The 16,487-nt window shown below is 38.8% G+C and overlaps 1 protein-coding gene across 1 annotated transcript; it reads left to right on the top strand.

The window, feature by feature from the left end:
* The first annotated feature begins 390 nt into the window (after positions 1-390).
* LOC106927940 (creatine kinase U-type, mitochondrial-like) lies at positions 391-14,713 on the top strand. Its single transcript, XM_015003859.2, has 9 exons — positions 391-688; positions 4,780-4,978; positions 5,968-6,063; positions 6,913-7,134; positions 7,797-7,882; positions 9,967-10,090; positions 11,248-11,382; positions 12,231-12,356; positions 13,789-14,713. The coding sequence occupies exons 1-9, from the start codon at positions 543-545 to the stop codon at positions 13,900-13,902; spliced, it is 1,248 nt and encodes a 415-aa protein (XP_014859345.1). The 5' UTR covers positions 391-542; the 3' UTR covers positions 13,903-14,713.
* The last annotated feature ends 1,774 nt before the right edge of the window (positions 14,714-16,487 follow it).

Genomic DNA, 16,487 nt, shown 5'->3' with positions numbered 1-16,487 from the left:
ACAAAAAAGAAAAAAAACTTTATAACTATATAAAATTGTTGCCTAGTAAAATAACCAGAAACAATTTTTTTCTACTGTTAGGTTATAAAGCAAAGAAAATAGAAACTAAAGGAATAATTTTTCTTTTGCATAAATGTCATTTGAGTCATTTCCAAACTTTTGAGAAGTAAAAAAAAATCTTAAAATGTAGACGCCTGATTAATATCTAATATGCATGTTAATTCATCAAAAGAAATACAACAAAAAATATACAGTGAATGAAATGAGAAAAATGCAAATGTTTGACTAAAACATAAATGTAAGTATTGTCCTTCAGTTGTTTCCAGTCATCTGGCTACTTTTATTTTGAAGCTGGACCTATACTTCCGGTCCAGTCCTCGATCTCTCCGTCCACCTTGACGACCCACCCCCTGTTAACCGTTCTTATAATTCCATCAGAGGCGCTTCATCACCTTCACTCCATCAACTCGTCTTTTCTTCCCCTCCGTCCAGCCCTGTCAATAACACCATTTTCTAAACATTTAAATTTCAAGAGGAGAAAAATGGCCAGCAGCTTCACGAGAATCCTCTCCTCCAAGAGAAACGTCGGAATCCTCTCGTTGGTCGGAGGCTCCGTAGCGGCTGGGTTTCTGCTCCATCGGGAACATGTCACCGCCGGAGAGCCTCTGCGCAGGAGATACCCCGCCAGGTAACTGCAATTCAGGCCTCTTTGGTCGTTATTTGATTTTAAAAAAAAAAAACCATTTTATGGACAATTATTTTCTCCTATAAAATTATTTTTTAACAAATTGGACGTCGTTTTATTGACGCTAAATTGTACGTTTTTCCCCCCCTCTAAATGTAACGGTTCGTTTTAAACGTTAGAGTTTTAAGCTAATGAGGATGGAGGAGTGTAACATGGGGGAAAATAAAAACCTTTTCTGCTGGTCAGGAGTCCTCAAATATAGTGCTACCTGAATTATAAGGTCATAATTATAGGGAGTATTATGGCAAAATACTCCCTTCTAATATCATTCAGGCACAATGGGATTAACAAAATTAGCTATTCGACAGGGATTAGATTGGTGCTAAACGTTGAAGGCCAAAAGGGAGCAGAAATTAGACCTTTGCTTATGCCGGAAAATTAATAAACGTTTAATTTAGGACATGCAACAGCCATATGGAGACTATTGTGCCATATCTAGGTCAGAGAAAACCCGAATCATAAAACACTGCCGAGCCACTTTACATCATAAATCCAGCTACATATACTCAGTCGTATGAGATCTGAACGGGCAACAATAAATAATCTGGTTCTTCTGCATGCTCTCGATATTCAGGTGTGCAACACCTGAATATGGAATAAAACATGTATGCGTTTGTTGGATGAATAAATTGCACCTTGTGTGAAAAAAAAGGTCATGTTGGATACATTCTTGCTCATTATAATCACAGATTGCACAGCAAAGATCTGTTTGTCGCTGGAGGTTTAAAAAGCACTTCTTCCAAATGATGAATAGACTAGATGTTTACTTACCAAAACTTGTGTATTAGAAACATGTAATGACCTGCATTATTAAATGGATGCTATTTGGTGTCAGTCCACCAAAAGTTGTGTACGTGACTCATGGCACACCTGCCTGAACTATAAAACACGTCTGGAGATCAGTAAAACATTATCTGCTTCTCGGATAAAAGTCCTTTCATTGATCACAGGCGAGGCAACAGATAAAGGTTTTGCACACAATTGTTCCTTATTCTACTCATATGAATGAGTGAATGAATGAATGACTGCCATCTATCCACAGTGAAACAGTAGAATGAAATTAAATAGTGCCTCTCCTGTAAGTTGTAATCAGTATAAATTAAAAGCTAAGTTACACACACCACTCTGTACAAACATAAGTGTAAAAATGCAGCTATTTTTCTGTTTTGCTTCATCAACCTGCAAAACTATTCATTATTTATCGTTCAGCAAGTATTTTCTTTAGAATCAGGAGTACTGGGGCGAAAGGTGCGTTTTGACAAAATATCTTATTGAAAATAGTTTTTTTTATTTCAGTAATTGAATTAGAAAAAATGAAAGTGACGGAGTTCAAGTGCTTATTCCTTTTTATGTGGATGACATTGACTTACTGCTAAAGGAAAACCCAAGCAGAAAAAAATTAGAATATTACATGAGACCAGTGAAGTAAAGCAGGTTTTTTTTAAAATACTAATATGTTGAGTCATTGCCTAGACTAGACAATCATGTCATATTCCTGCTTTTAAGCAAATGCAAGTTTATTTGTACAGGAAATCTTAGCAACAAGGGAAGTTAAAGCACCTTACGTATATAAACACTCATCAAAAGTCGCAGTCCAGACTAAAACAAATTATCTTCTGCTTGTTAAAGACGACTCTTTTGTAGACGAGGATTTTTCTTTTGCTTTGATTTAAAGGAACTCAGTGTTTCAGCATTGTACAGCTTTCTGGAAGCTTATGCAGCATAAAACCTGAATGCTGTTTCTCCATGTTTGGTTCTGGTTCTGGTGAACATTGGTATGTCTCTAATGTGTTTTTGGTGCTAAGCCGTTCAGTGATTTATAAACTAACAGAAGCATTTTAAAGTCTGTTCTCTGAGCTACAGGGAGCCAGTGGAAGGACTTTAGAACTGGGGTGATGTGCTCTGTCTTCCTGGTCTTAATGAGATCAGCTGTCTGATTGACTTTTCGGCAGAGCTGTGAAGACACTGTTGTAGTAATCAGTGTGACTAAACGCCTGGATGAGTTTCTCAAGATCTTGTTGCGACGGTAGTCCTTTCATCCCCGAAATGTTCTTTAAGTGATAGAAGGCCAACTTTGTTACTGACTTTACGTGTTTCTGAAAGTTCAGTTCTGAATCCATCGCCACACCCAGATTTCCAAACTAACCCATAGTTTCTGGTAGAGAACTGGGATCAGGTTTTTTCCTCCCGATACCAATCACCCATGAGGGCCGATCACCGATACCGATCACATAATTTTTTTTTTTTTTTAATCATAAACACTACCGGTTACATTATGTGGAAAAAGGAACCATGAATTCACCTTAATTTAGACAAAAACTTGTTTTTAATAACTTTTTTCAAGAAGAAAACTAAACAAAAACAGGCTTTGTGCAAATTGTACTGCTATTGATAATACTATCTTTAACAGACTGATAACATATGAAGGCTCTGAAGAGGCTAAATAATGCAAAGAGCCAAAATAAAACCTCTCAACATTGCCAAGAAGTTCAAGTATAAAACTTAACATTCAAAGGCAAAAACAGGATCCATTACAATAAACAATCCAGAGTTACTGAATGAAAACTTCCTGATAGCATGGCGGCTAGCTGATTACTGCTAGTTCTGATTGGCTGTTTCTGACTGAGCGGAGTAATTATGCAGATCAGGGAGGAGATCGATTATTTTTTTAGAGATTATCTGTCTCATGTTAGGACAGCGACAGTTTTAATATGTAAAATTTATTTTTTTAAGTTAGATGCTGCAGCTTTAAGCAGAGGTTCGGTGTGAGCCTGTAGCGTAGCAGCGGTTCAACAGCGAGAGCAAAACCAGCGTCTTACATCGCAGCTCGAAGACTTAAATAATTTCGCGGGTTATTTGTTTAGCTTTCTGACCGTCATGCTAATCCGGGTGAGTGTTTGTAGCTGTGCGCTGCTTTATCTGCTGTCTGATCCTCCATATGTCTTTTTTACTGCAGAGAGCCTCGATGTAGCCAAACTCAGTCAAGTATGGCTTTGTTTTTATGTCGTATTAGCTTCGTTGTGTTGATGCATTTTGACCTGCTTCAATTTTCCGCCGCAACACGCAAACTTCCCCATTCACTCAGTGCGTTATAGTTACACATCGCTTAGGATTTGTTGCTGCGTGTTTGTGCAGTGTGAAGGAAAGAGGAGACCAGCTGCACAAGCAGGCTGCGAAATGAGATGATCGGTATCGCCAACAAGAGCCAATGATCGCCGATCACCGATCATGCACTTTTTCACGAAAATCGGCCCGATTATGATCGGTGACCGATCGATCGGCACACCTCTAGTTTCTGGCTATAATTACTGAAGCTGACGCATCACTTTCTCTTTAGCTTCCAAAGATAATAACTTCAGTTTTGTTTTTGTTCAGTTGGAAAAAGTTGTGGCATGTCCACCCATTGATTTTTTTCCCCCCCTCAGCATCTGTTCAGTTCATAGTCACCTGCTGACATTATAATCTAGAGCTGTGTATCATCCACATAATGATGGTAATTTTATAATCTGAGCTAGCGGGACTGTGTGGATATTAAATAAGAAGAGTCCCAGGTTTGAACCTTGTGGAAGCTTGGAAACAACTTGTGTTGCCTGTCAAAACCAAAATCTGAAAAACACAACTTTTCAGGTCTACTGGTCTAAAAATTCTTACTTTTCATCTGTATTAATTTCATTCTAAAGCCTACCGTCTTCAGACTTTTTTAAATCCCAACATCTTAATTATTTAATTCATTAAAGTTAATGGCATTAAATAATTAATTTGAATTTGCTGTTGGGATTTGTGCCTCCACCCCCCGCCCCCCCTTCTTTCTCTCTCTCTCTCTCATTAGTAAATAGGATTGTTGGATTGTTTACAACAGGGTATACTGTTAGTCAAAGGCCACAGGTTTAGATTTCTGTTGCCTGTGGGTAAAAAACAAAACAAGTAAAAGGTATTTTTAGTGAGTTAAAAGTTTCTGCACTGTTGTCCAGAGCTCAGCAGCACTGTCAAAGATCAATGGAGTCTTGCCTTATCTCATTTTCCTATTTGCACAGCGCGGAGTATCCTGACCTGCGCAAACACAACAACTGCATGGCCAGCAACCTGACACCGGCCATCTACGCCAAGCTATGCGATAAGGCCACGCCCAACGGGTACACGATTGACCAGGCCATCCAGACGGGCGTGGACAACCCGGGCCACCCCTTCATCAAAACCGTTGGCCTGGTAGCAGGAGACGAGGAGTCCTACGAGGTCAGACACAACACCGGGGCCGGGGCGCGGCTTTAAGCAAACTAAACCCACCTCCTTTAACTGCAGCTGGTGCATTTGTTGAAATCTGTTTTCGACACATGCTGACACTTTTAATGGACTTTTAATGCAAGCCTTTAATGCAACTTTGCCTTAAAAATATCACCATTTACTCTAGACAACAGTTGTAGACATTCATGAAGACTAATTCATGTTCATGACAGTGTGTTATGTAAGTCTTATACACACCTCTTCAAATGAAGTGTGACCTGATTTTCTTCTGTTTTCATTGTTGGCAAAAATGAACAGAATTCATGATGGCAAAGCCCTTCTGCACCGACCAAATAAAACTTGTTCCACTGGCAGATTATTTCACTTATAACATGGGAAAAAGTCTTGTAATAAATGACTTTACCTGCCAATGGAACAAGTACTTTTTCATTAATATTAAGGAATTATTTACTTAAATAAGTTCCAATATCTTGCTGAAAAGTTACTTGCACGTTAGTTTTTCTTATTTCAAGTGTACTAAGATATTTGCACTATAAACTTGACCAAAATTACTTGGTAAGGCTTTTATGTTTTTGCAGTGTGAGCCTGGTGGTAGAGGCGCTAGGACAGCTCACCAGCGGCTCACTTTTTTGTGCTTAAAAAAATGTTAAACGTTACAAAGATTCAGAGTTGTGTGAGCAGATGACATAAGTTCAATTTGTCAGATATAAAACCTAGCTTAAGCTGTCTTTCCTGTCATTGTTATTGGTGTATAAAAACACTATTTAAAATAAACAACACTTAGCCTGGTGGGGGAGGCAAGGAAAGCCTGGTGGCCCGCCAGGCTGATAATACACTGGGAGAAACCTTGCAGGCAACATCAATACAAAATTGACATTGCTTTTACCTCCTTTCCGAAACAAACTTTTAGGCTACATGAAAATAATTGCAGATCTAAATCTGAAGGAGTCTTGGGTTTAACTGAATGTGTTTCTGTTTAGGTGTTTGCAGACCTCTTGGATCCTGTCATCAAAGAGAGGCACAATGGCTACGATCCCCGCGTAATGAAACACCCCACTGACCTGAATGCCACCAAGGTACTTCAGCTCTATTGTACTGACTCAGCAGTCAGCTCCGGTTTTTGGTTTGACCTCATTTTAGGGGAAATTCCTTTAATTCTCTTTTTCTTTTCCTTTTCCTGAAACCAACTGGCGCCATCTTGGATGTTATTAGTTTATTGCTTTAAAAAGGAATTGAAATGTTTTTTATTGGCATTTTTTTAATATATTTCTAATATTGTGTAAAAGTAAAATGAGGCTTAAATGGTTAAATGAAACATCTGCAGAATGTGCCAATTTTTTTTATCCACTTAATCATCAGAATAATTGATAGAATAAGACATGAGGGGTGAGCAGTTATCATATCGTTTATCATGATAATTTTCTTGACGCAATAAGCATTTTATTTTATTGTTCTCACGATAAATTCTAATGAAATGATGTCTTTTTTGGTCAGGATTGTTATTTTTACTATTTTCTCCACCCTTAGCTCGACAAGAGCATCAATAAATTTGAAAATATGATTAACAGCAGTTCCTGTGTGCAGTTTAGTGATATAAATCTCTTCTGTATGTGTCTGGTGTCCTAAAGAATCATGTTGGATTTAATTTCTCTTTAGAATCAATAAAATATTTTTGAATTTTGAATTTGAATCACAGACGGTTTTTCAAGTGCAGCATTTTGTTTTTGTCGGGTTACGATTGCTGTTCACCCACAGCCCTCCAGTTACCTAAGAAGAAATAATAAATATTTGTCTTTTTGTTCACGTTTATCGTTGTCACAATATTGTGATAAAACTGTAAGTCCATTCCTCCCACCCCTGTAATTGCTTTACTAAAACAATTGTCCGTTGCAGCCCTAATCGACAAACTTCTCCAAACATTTCAGATCCAGTCCGGTGTTTTCGATGAGCGCTACGTGCTGTCGTCCAGGGTGAGGACCGGCCGCAGCATCCGGGGCCTGAGCCTGCCCCCCGCCTGCACCCGGGCGGAGCGCCGAGAGGTGGAGCGGGTGGTGGTGGACGCCCTGTCTGGGCTGAAGGGAGACCTGGCTGGAAAATACTACAGTCTTACTCTGATGACCGAGCAGGAGCAGCAGCAGCTCATTGATGTAAGTGAAGCGTGTTTAATATCAGGAACGACAACTGTCTGGGCTAAACATTGATTTGAACTCTTCTGCATGTCGGTAAGGTGGCATAGGTCGCCATTTTTGCAACTTCTTTGGAATGCTGAGTAATTTTGGTTCTTGAAAAAAAATCCAGATCAGATGTCTGTGACCGTGTGCAGATACACAATACACATGGCACTTTAAATGGTATTTAAAGTGCCATTTAAAAATGAAGAAGTTCTTGTTCTGCTCATTTTAGAGCTAATGTTTAGAGCTTTAAAATATTCATTGTAAAAAAATTTCCAATGTGATAAAACTTTGAAAATAAACCACAAAAGAATAGAAATTAAAAAAAAAAAAAAACTAGGCTTAAAATATTTAATTTTGTTCCTTTTGGCCTTCCATATAGCCACCTTCCTAAAATAATAACTTTTGGAAATAAAGAGGCAGTGATTTTTATTTTATTTATTTATTTTTTTTGTCAAAATTACTAATGGGGAAAAAATAACTTAGGTCATTATATTCAGAAGGTGATGATATGTGTTATGATGTTAATATGTTTTATAGTTTATTATCAGGTTACTTAGTTATCCTAACAGTAAAACAACAAATCTTGTCCAGTCTAAGTTGTGTATAAAAAATATATTTTTTTGTGTATTTATCAGGATCACTTCCTGTTCGACAAACCTGTGTCGCCTCTCCTGACCTGCGCAGGCATGGCCCGTGATTGGCCAGACGCCCGCGGTATTTGGTAAGCAGAAAATTTAAATCTTCAGCCTGTTAGGCAAATTGCATTTGTCGTATTGGTTGTGCTCTGACCAGACTTTTCAACTTAGCAATGACTAGTTTTACAAAACCTTTGGGTGAATTTTACCTCGACGTTTCTGCTGCTCCTTTGTGTTTTGAGGTGAAAAGGAGATGAGCAGCATTTCAGATTAGCCGCAGGAATAAACCCCAGTTCCAACGTGCCTGACAGCCGAAATCAATCACCTTCCTCCATGTTTGTTTCCTCTGTAAAGCTTACCAGTCACTCCTCCTCTTAATAATGCAAACATCACCTCATCATCTCCTCTTTCAGTTAAACTACAGCTTCTAGGTTTCATCTGAACTAGAAGCTGTTTTTTTCTCTCTCTGGCACTCCTCTTGTTTCTGTTACTTCCTTTATTCTATGATCTGCTGATCCTCTCCTCTTTCTGTTGTTCTGTCTTGTCTGGCTTTTCCTCCCTTGACGCAGACGCCGCCCTCTGTTAAAAAAGAAGAGAGTGGTTTGAAGGGAAAAAATTGATTTTGTTGCTTTAAAATGTGAAACTGATGCTAAGATATCGTCATCATGACGGGGTTCAGACAGGTGCTTGAAATCCTTGAAAATGCTTGAATTTAGTTGAGGTGTTTTCAAGGTTTGGAAAGTACTTGCTTTCTGTATAAAGTCATTGAAAGTGTTTGATGTTCACATTGCATGATTTTGTAATAAAGTTCTAACGTTTGATTAAAAACCGAAATTTGGAAAACGCTATTTACAGCTGAAACCAGATATTTTCATACATCTAATAAAAAGACAGTTGAATCAGACTAAACTTTTCTTGTTTTAGGTCAGTTTAAAATTACCAAAATTATTTCTATTTGCCAAATGGCAGAAAACTTAGCGAGAACATTTTTTTTTTTAGATTTTGTTGGGAGTTTTGTAACTTTCTCTATATATTGTGTTTAAGCGTTTCATTTGAGTAGGAAGGCCTTTAAGATTTGTTTGGATTGTTTCAATGGAACGAATATTTATTATCCCTAATGACTCAACAATTTATCGATCTGTTTAATTGAAATAATACATTCTAATTTTAAACAGTATTAAAACTGGGAACTTTTTATTAAATTTGAGTTTTGTTCTTGAACCAATCAGGCTTGTGTGTGTGTGTGTGTGTGTGTGTGTGTGTGTGTGTGTGTGTGTGTGTGTGTGTGTGTGTGTGTGTGTGTTTGAGAAACATTTCAAAACATAAAATTATGTTACATTTCAGATTACATAGAATGCTATCAAAAGACTTTTAATGTTGGACTAATACACCACATGAGAGAATAAAATTGGTGAAAAACTGATTATTTTACTTTAAGACTTGTATGTTTGTTTTGGTCTAAAAAGATGAAAAGATTTATTACCCAACAGATTTACTATCTGACCGGTATGTGTCAGAAATGTACATTCTGCCGTTATCATCAGTCATGTCATTTTAATGTTTTTGGCTTTATGATTAGAGAACAAATAGCATCGTTAAATTTAAGAATAAAAAAAAACGTTCACCATGTTGAATTTATCACAAAAAATTTTTTTAAAGCTGCAAAATATTTCAAAGTGCTGTCATCATCAGTGTTGTTAAAATACAGCCGGGGAGCAAAATCCAGTAGAATATTTAAAGCTCCGTCCATTCAGATCCCGCATGCTGTCCCTGTCCTCAATGACCATTTTTTTTAATGGTGCTAAAAAAAAAAAAAAAAATCTTCATCACTAAAAGCCCAAATTGAAATGAAATTCATGCTGACATTCGCTGTGTTTCCTTTACAAATGTCCAAAAAAAACCTTGTCAGTATTCCAAAAGGTTTGAAAAAACCCAATTTCACACTTACGGTGTTTCCATTAAAGAACAAGGTTACTCAAAACGGACGTGTTTCCATGAAGCAAACTTATTTTCAAAGTGTCAAACTGAGCAATGACATGGCTCTTGAGTGCGTGTGAACAGTTAATCGACACTCTGAAAAGACGGGGCAGCTTAACGTGAAAAGAACAGATGGTACTATAATAGCATGCGTCCGAGCTGTTTATGAAGTAGAACACCTCCCTGTTTGCAGGCACAACAATGAGAAGACCTTTTTGATTTGGATCAATGAGGAGGATCACACCAGAGTGATCTCCATGGAGAAGGGAGGCAACATGAAGAGGGTCTTTGAGAGGTTCTGCAGAGGCCTCAAGGAGGTAAGACATGCTCGCAGTTGAGAATGGATCCTTCCCGATTACTTAAAGGGGCAGTGTTATGTGTTTTCCAGGCACATAGTGCCATTTTACAGCATGATCAAGTAACTGTGTTGCCGTGAGTTGTTTTAAAAATGCTACATAAATATATCAGATATGACTTGAAAGAAAATTTACTTCCTTATTTAACGCCTCTGTCTCTTTAAAAATTCCCATTCTTTGTGAAGCTCCACCTTCAGGAAGTCATCACAACATGGCTCCTCTATCAACATTTTAACAATGTTTTCACCAGTGAAGCACTGAGACGTAGCTCCTATAATGAGCTCAGCAGATGCTCAGTTCCACCAGGTGTTTGCTAGTTGCTGCTGGCTAGTCTGAAGGAGCTAAGGAGTCTGGAAGCTTGGTTGCTTGCAAACTGCAGCTCAGAGGAGGAGCTTAGTCCTCGAAGGCGGAGCTAGGTTCCCCCAGAGTGTTTTACACAGCTCAGTGAGAAATACTTTAATGGAGATTAAAGTATTTCTCAAACATGAATGAAAGACTCAAAGCAAACGTCCAGGTATGTTTTTGATGAGGGAATAACATAATAACATGATGTGAGCCTCAAAAACGTCAGTTTCACATAATACTGCCCATTAAAGATGTTGAGGGAAGACAGAAAGTAAGCAGCTATTCTGGTCGATATTTGTCAGTGTGATGCTAAGTGTCTCTGTGGCAACTTGATTGCAGCCCAGAACTGAGTCTGCTCTGCATTATCTAATATAGATGTGCTTATATTGTTATTGTGGGCTGTTTCTGCTGCTAGACGGCTTTCTAAACTCAATGCGGGGCCATTAGTGTTGTCTAAAAACAGGAAGACGTCCTCCTGCTTCCAAAATAAAGCCTGTTGGCAGACGTACAGGACGCAGCGTCCACACATGGTCATGTGAATACAAGTTATTTCCTAATCAACGAGTAAAGGAGAAGCAAAAATACCACAGCTCTCTCCTACAAGTTTGATGTCTTACTCCCACTTTCACAGTCATACCGGGTTTTTTGTGTGTATGTGTGTGGGTGGGTGGGTGTGCGTGCGTGCGTGCGTGCGTGTCATGCATGGTTTGTAGAAAAAATAAAATGCTGTTGAGCGATTGCGTTGAGTTAAACTCCTCCTTCCCCCCCCTCAGGTGGAGCGGCTGATCCAGGAGAGAGGCTGGGAGTTCATGTGGAACGAGAGGCTCGGCTACATCCTGACGTGCCCCTCCAACCTGGGGACTGGACTTAGGGCCGGCGTCCACGTTAAGCTGCCCCGTCTGAGCAAGGTAACGCACAAGCTGAAGCAGAGCCTGACGAGAAACACACAACTTTACTTTACAGTCACGAGGAGCAGCCGGAGCTGCGTTTACATTGCAGAAGGTGTCTGAAAAAACACGATTTTGCAGTTGCTGTGTTTCTTTGACCGGAACTTTCTGGTTTTACGTCTGGAGCCTCATGCATAAAGCGTGCGTTCGCACAAAACATGTGCGGTCCCATATTTTACGCAAAAGTCGGCATGTATAAAAATAAACTTTGCGTCAAGGTTTGCGTAAATATGCACTCACTTTTTCACTGCCGTGAAAATGTGCGGCCACGTTTGCCAGCCACGCAAACTTTTTCTGTGGACAATATTAAACCACAAAGCGTCAAAACTCACCAAAATACACTGAAATCTGACTGCATTCGTTGTTATTTAGACCAAGAAGCATCAAACCCGATGTTTTTCATGATTTTAATATTTTATTGTTTAAACGTAAACGATGAAACTGAACCGCATTTATCCTCAGACAATAAGCTAACATGCACACAAAATAAGGAAACTTAAAATAAAAGTATGTGAAAACCTTGCTCGAATGTAAATAGTAATTTTCCTCAGTTTTTGTCTCATAAAGATGTAACACGTTGGTCCGTGAGCCGAAGCGCATGGAATGCATCTGTAATTTCATTCTCACTGAAAGAAGAAAACAGGGTTGGATCAGCAGATTAACTCAAACCTGCTGATTAAAATAATCAACAGGTCTTATCACACACTGGTACCAAATGGTATTAAAAATGAGTAAACTCATCCAGCAGATGCCTGGTGATTTGTGTCTCATCAGCGTCCAGGCTGACTCCTCTCGTTTTTGCCGAACAGGATCCGCGCTTCAGTAAGATCCTGGACAACCTGCGCCTGCAGAAGCGCGGGACGGGCGGCGTGGACACGGCGGCCGTAGGCGGCGTGTTCGACATCTCCAACCTGGACCGCCTGGGACAGTCTGAGGTGGGGACAAAACATGACGTGTGGCACGTCCAACTGTTTCACTAGAGTTTCCTATCCGTTAATAACAAACACATTCAGTTTATGCAAATTAGAGTTTGTCATCTTGAACTATTTTTGTTTATAAGAGTTGAAAAGCCGGTCACAAAATAAGTTCCAGGTAATTTGTTGCTTTTTCTTTTTTTAAATATGTGAAAGCTCGCTGTTCAGATTCAAATTCCACAATACTTCCTTAATCCCAAATAGTAATTAAATCTTGTTGTAACTCATATTCATTCAAATTCTTCAAAGATTTATGGCCTGAGACGTAACAGGATTACTTAATGCATACATACTATGATTTGCAATAACCCTAAGATGAATAAATCTCTATCCTTTGCAGGCATGCAGGAAAAAGTCTAGTAGTTTCTGACGATCGCTTCAGATCCACTGCAGGCTTGACTTTGCCTATGCAGAAACCTGACATCTGAACAGAGTCGGCACAGAAATTTCCCGACTGCTTCCTGATGTCCGTTTTGTCGTTGCCAGATGTTTTTCTGAGCTATGGCACTTATAGGCCCTTACTATTGAATGTACTCATCATCAATGATTCAATTCAATAGTTTTTGATGATTTGTGCCTTTATTTAAATTCTGCAAGTGAAAATTATGTTAAGTGTTTATTTCTGTATATGAAAAGAATATTTTCATTACAGATAATTGTAATGTTCACCTTATGAACATTACAAGGACTGAAAGTGTGTTTTGGTCATTTGCTTACATTTCTGATTTATCTTGAATAACAGATTTATAAAAAGAAACTGTAATTAATGTCTATAAATAAAGTAGGAATGTGACAAAAATAATATATATATCAGGGTGTCTATGCATCCTTAATTAAAAAGTCTTAATTTCATGAAAGGCCTTGAAATAATTTAAATTAACTTTTAAAAAGTAAATTGTTCTTAAATACGTTATTCGCAGGTCTTAAATTTTGTTTTGGCAGGATTATTTAAACTAATATACTCTAAGTAGTTTTTTTGTGTGACTGAGTTGCATTCAGACATCTTCATTGTGTTCTTTCACTCAATGTGGTTCAGGCTACTGCTAGCTAGCTGCTAATATGCCCTAATATGCTAGCCTTTTCCTGCCTCGCATGGCGAAGCTCAAATTCATTGTCAGTTGGCTGAACGATGTTCTCCATTGGCTCACTTCTGTTGCCAACGCAACTTTCATTGTACATTTGTTGCGATACAGGTCTTAAATATCATCCGTAAAGGTCTTAAAAAAGTCTTAAATTTGAGTCTTGAATTAAAATGTTTAATGACTTTCTTGCTCACTAAATCAAATAGCTGTCTAATTACTTGCAGAGGTAGTAGTTCAGAAACGTTTTGCTTTTTTTTTTTTTGACGTCAAGGAATAACAGGATCTAAATATGGTGTTTGTCTCCTACTCAGGTCCAGCTGGTGCAGACTGTGATCGATGGCGTCAACTACCTAATTGAGTGCGAGAAGCGGCTGGAGAAAGGCCAGGACATCAAGGTGCCAGCACCCCTTAAGCAGTTCAAGTAGACACTGGTCCCTTCATCGCTGCACACAAACCTCTGGGCACACACACAAACACACACACACACCCAGCCGTGTGCCCATAGATATTTGAAAAAGATATCTATGCTGTCGCCTCATTAATTATTATTATTACTCTTCCATCACTATGCTACCTATCTAATCAACCACCCCGTCCCTGCTCCTCAGTATACTCTATAATTTCATCTATATATGTAATATGTAACCGTCTGGCTGGTAACGTCCCAGAACTTCATCAGACTTAAAACTCTCCGAGCTCAGATCGTAATTTTGCTTTAAAAGGATAAAAGTGATTTATAGAGTTATGGAAGCTGTGGGGCTGTTTTATTAAAGCAAAGCAAAAATAATCAGCTTCTCTGCATGGCCACAAATTTAAAAAAAAAATCAGCAACACTCCCCTTCCCGTTGCTCCCACCTTTACTCAGTCGCACGTCCTGCACTCTGCCCCCCGTCATCTCCTCCTCCCTCCTGCGTGGTGATTTCCCTTCCTACCTGGCACTTGTGTAGTCCCATATGTCCGGGCTCCGTCCTCCATCGTGGAATGTGTGTACATAGTTCCTTTTCAGATGTTTGATGATTTAATTTGAATGTAGACTTTAGGTTTTATTTTCCAAGCGGAAGGCTGGAGAGACGTTTGTTTTCTCCAGCAGATGTGTTCATCGGGTTCTAATGTTCCGAACACACACTTGGCCGGGTCGGGCTCCGTACTGTAAGCTCCTGAAGCAATATCGTTTGAGCCATAACAGATTGTCACACTGTCATGCCTTTTATTAAACAAATCATCTATTTAACAGTAGCACCTCTGTTTGTGTCTCATTTCACAATAGACTGCTGCCTTTTTTCTTTTTCTTTCTTTTAGCTTCTGTATCAGCTTTTTGAAATCCGGTGAGGATTTATTTCCAGTAAACAAGAAGTCCGAGCTTTAGGTAACCATGGCGACTAAGCTTTCAGGTCATAATTGTGATTAGCATTGTTCCTTGATGCCATGTGACCCATCTTCAGTAAAAAAAAATAAAAACTTGTTCACACTGTTCCTATTTTCATATAGACATGAGTTGTTTTTTTTTGTTAAATTTATAAATTCAAACACTGTTTCATAAAACCTTTTCCATTTTGTTATATTACAACCACAATTGTGTTATATATTTTAATAGCATTTCACATGATATACAATAACTCAAAGAGATGCGTAATTGTAAAATGAAGGGGAAATGGTGCATGCTTTTAAAAATTTCTTACGAAGCAAAAATCTGAAAAGTGTGGCATGCATTTGTAGTCTGCTCTCGTGGAAATATTTATTCACTCTCCTTTGCAAAAATAGCTGAAAAACGGTCAAGTCTGGACTGTCTTCTGAACATCAATTTTTGAAGGTATTGCCACAGATTCTCAGTTAGATTTGCATCTGGGCTTTGACTAAGCCATTTCTGCGATGGAGGAAGCAAAACATTAAAAACATAACTCATCTCTAAAGATGAATCATGAATATACTGGTATCAAGTCTGATGGATGGTGGTAGGACCACCATCCATCAGATGGTGGTTGTTGTTAATATCTGGTTCGATATTAACAACGAACCAGAAAATGGTCAGTTGTCATTTAATAAATCAAAAGGAAACTTAAATGGAGCTCTGGAGGTATAACGGAGGATCCAGCAGTGAAAGAAGAAAGAGGAGCGTAAATGCTGCAGAAGAAGTGGAAATGACAAAACGACCAGAAGAGCCAATCACAGGTGAGTGGGCGCAGCTGGGGAAGGGAGCAGGCAGAGGCGAATGAGGAAGTGATAAACAGCTGGGAAGGGGAGCAGAACGGCAGGGTGAGGGTGAAGCAAAGCAGAGAGAACTTAAGGAGAGAAAAACTGAAAATGAACAGGAAACGGAAAGAAACACTGAAACGGGGGAAACAAGTTTAAAGCAGAAATAAATGAACTAACAAAAGGAATAACTGAAATAGCAAGATCCAAGACAACGAACAAAACCTGAACATAAATGAGAACCAATCATCCAACAATCAATAGAAATGCACAATAACAAGTGGTTTATGTGAATAAGGGTTAAGAAGGACATAAATGCTTTTTGGCAGGCCACTTTGTAAACATAATGTAAATAATGCGTATAAATTAAAATCCATAGTCTTTTGAGAGATACACATCGCATTTCTGATCAAAAAGAAATTTATTTGTTAGATATAATAGTTTTAAATCTTAATCCACCCAGAAATATGAAAAACTCTAGCCTTCATTTCATGCCTCTCTGACTAAAGCTCCCCTCCTCACCCAGCCAATCGGTTTTCATCCTTACACACAGATTTAATCTTCCAGTGCGGCTCCATGGAAATGCTCCGGCCCGCTCACAAAGCCCGTTGGTTTGAACGGCTCTCTGTGTTTTTCTTTGTGGCGTAGGAAGTCTGTAATAAGAGCTTTGTCCCGTTGTGAACGAACACATTTTCTTGTCGCGATGAAACGACCAACAGATTTTCCAGTGTTTCTGTCTGGCGGCTGACGGGACAACAAGGCTTCCACTGTTGTGAGGAGACACGGCTGAGACGTCAACAGTAGGTGGTGCGAGGCACGA

The sequence above is a fragment of the Poecilia mexicana genome, unplaced genomic scaffold, assembly GCF_051168715.1.
Source record: "Poecilia mexicana isolate PSO_F unplaced genomic scaffold, ASM5116871v1 scaffold_6, whole genome shotgun sequence".
Taxonomy (NCBI): domain Eukaryota; kingdom Metazoa; phylum Chordata; class Actinopteri; order Cyprinodontiformes; family Poeciliidae; genus Poecilia; species Poecilia mexicana.
This window is presented reverse-complemented; position numbering and strand designations above follow the sequence as displayed.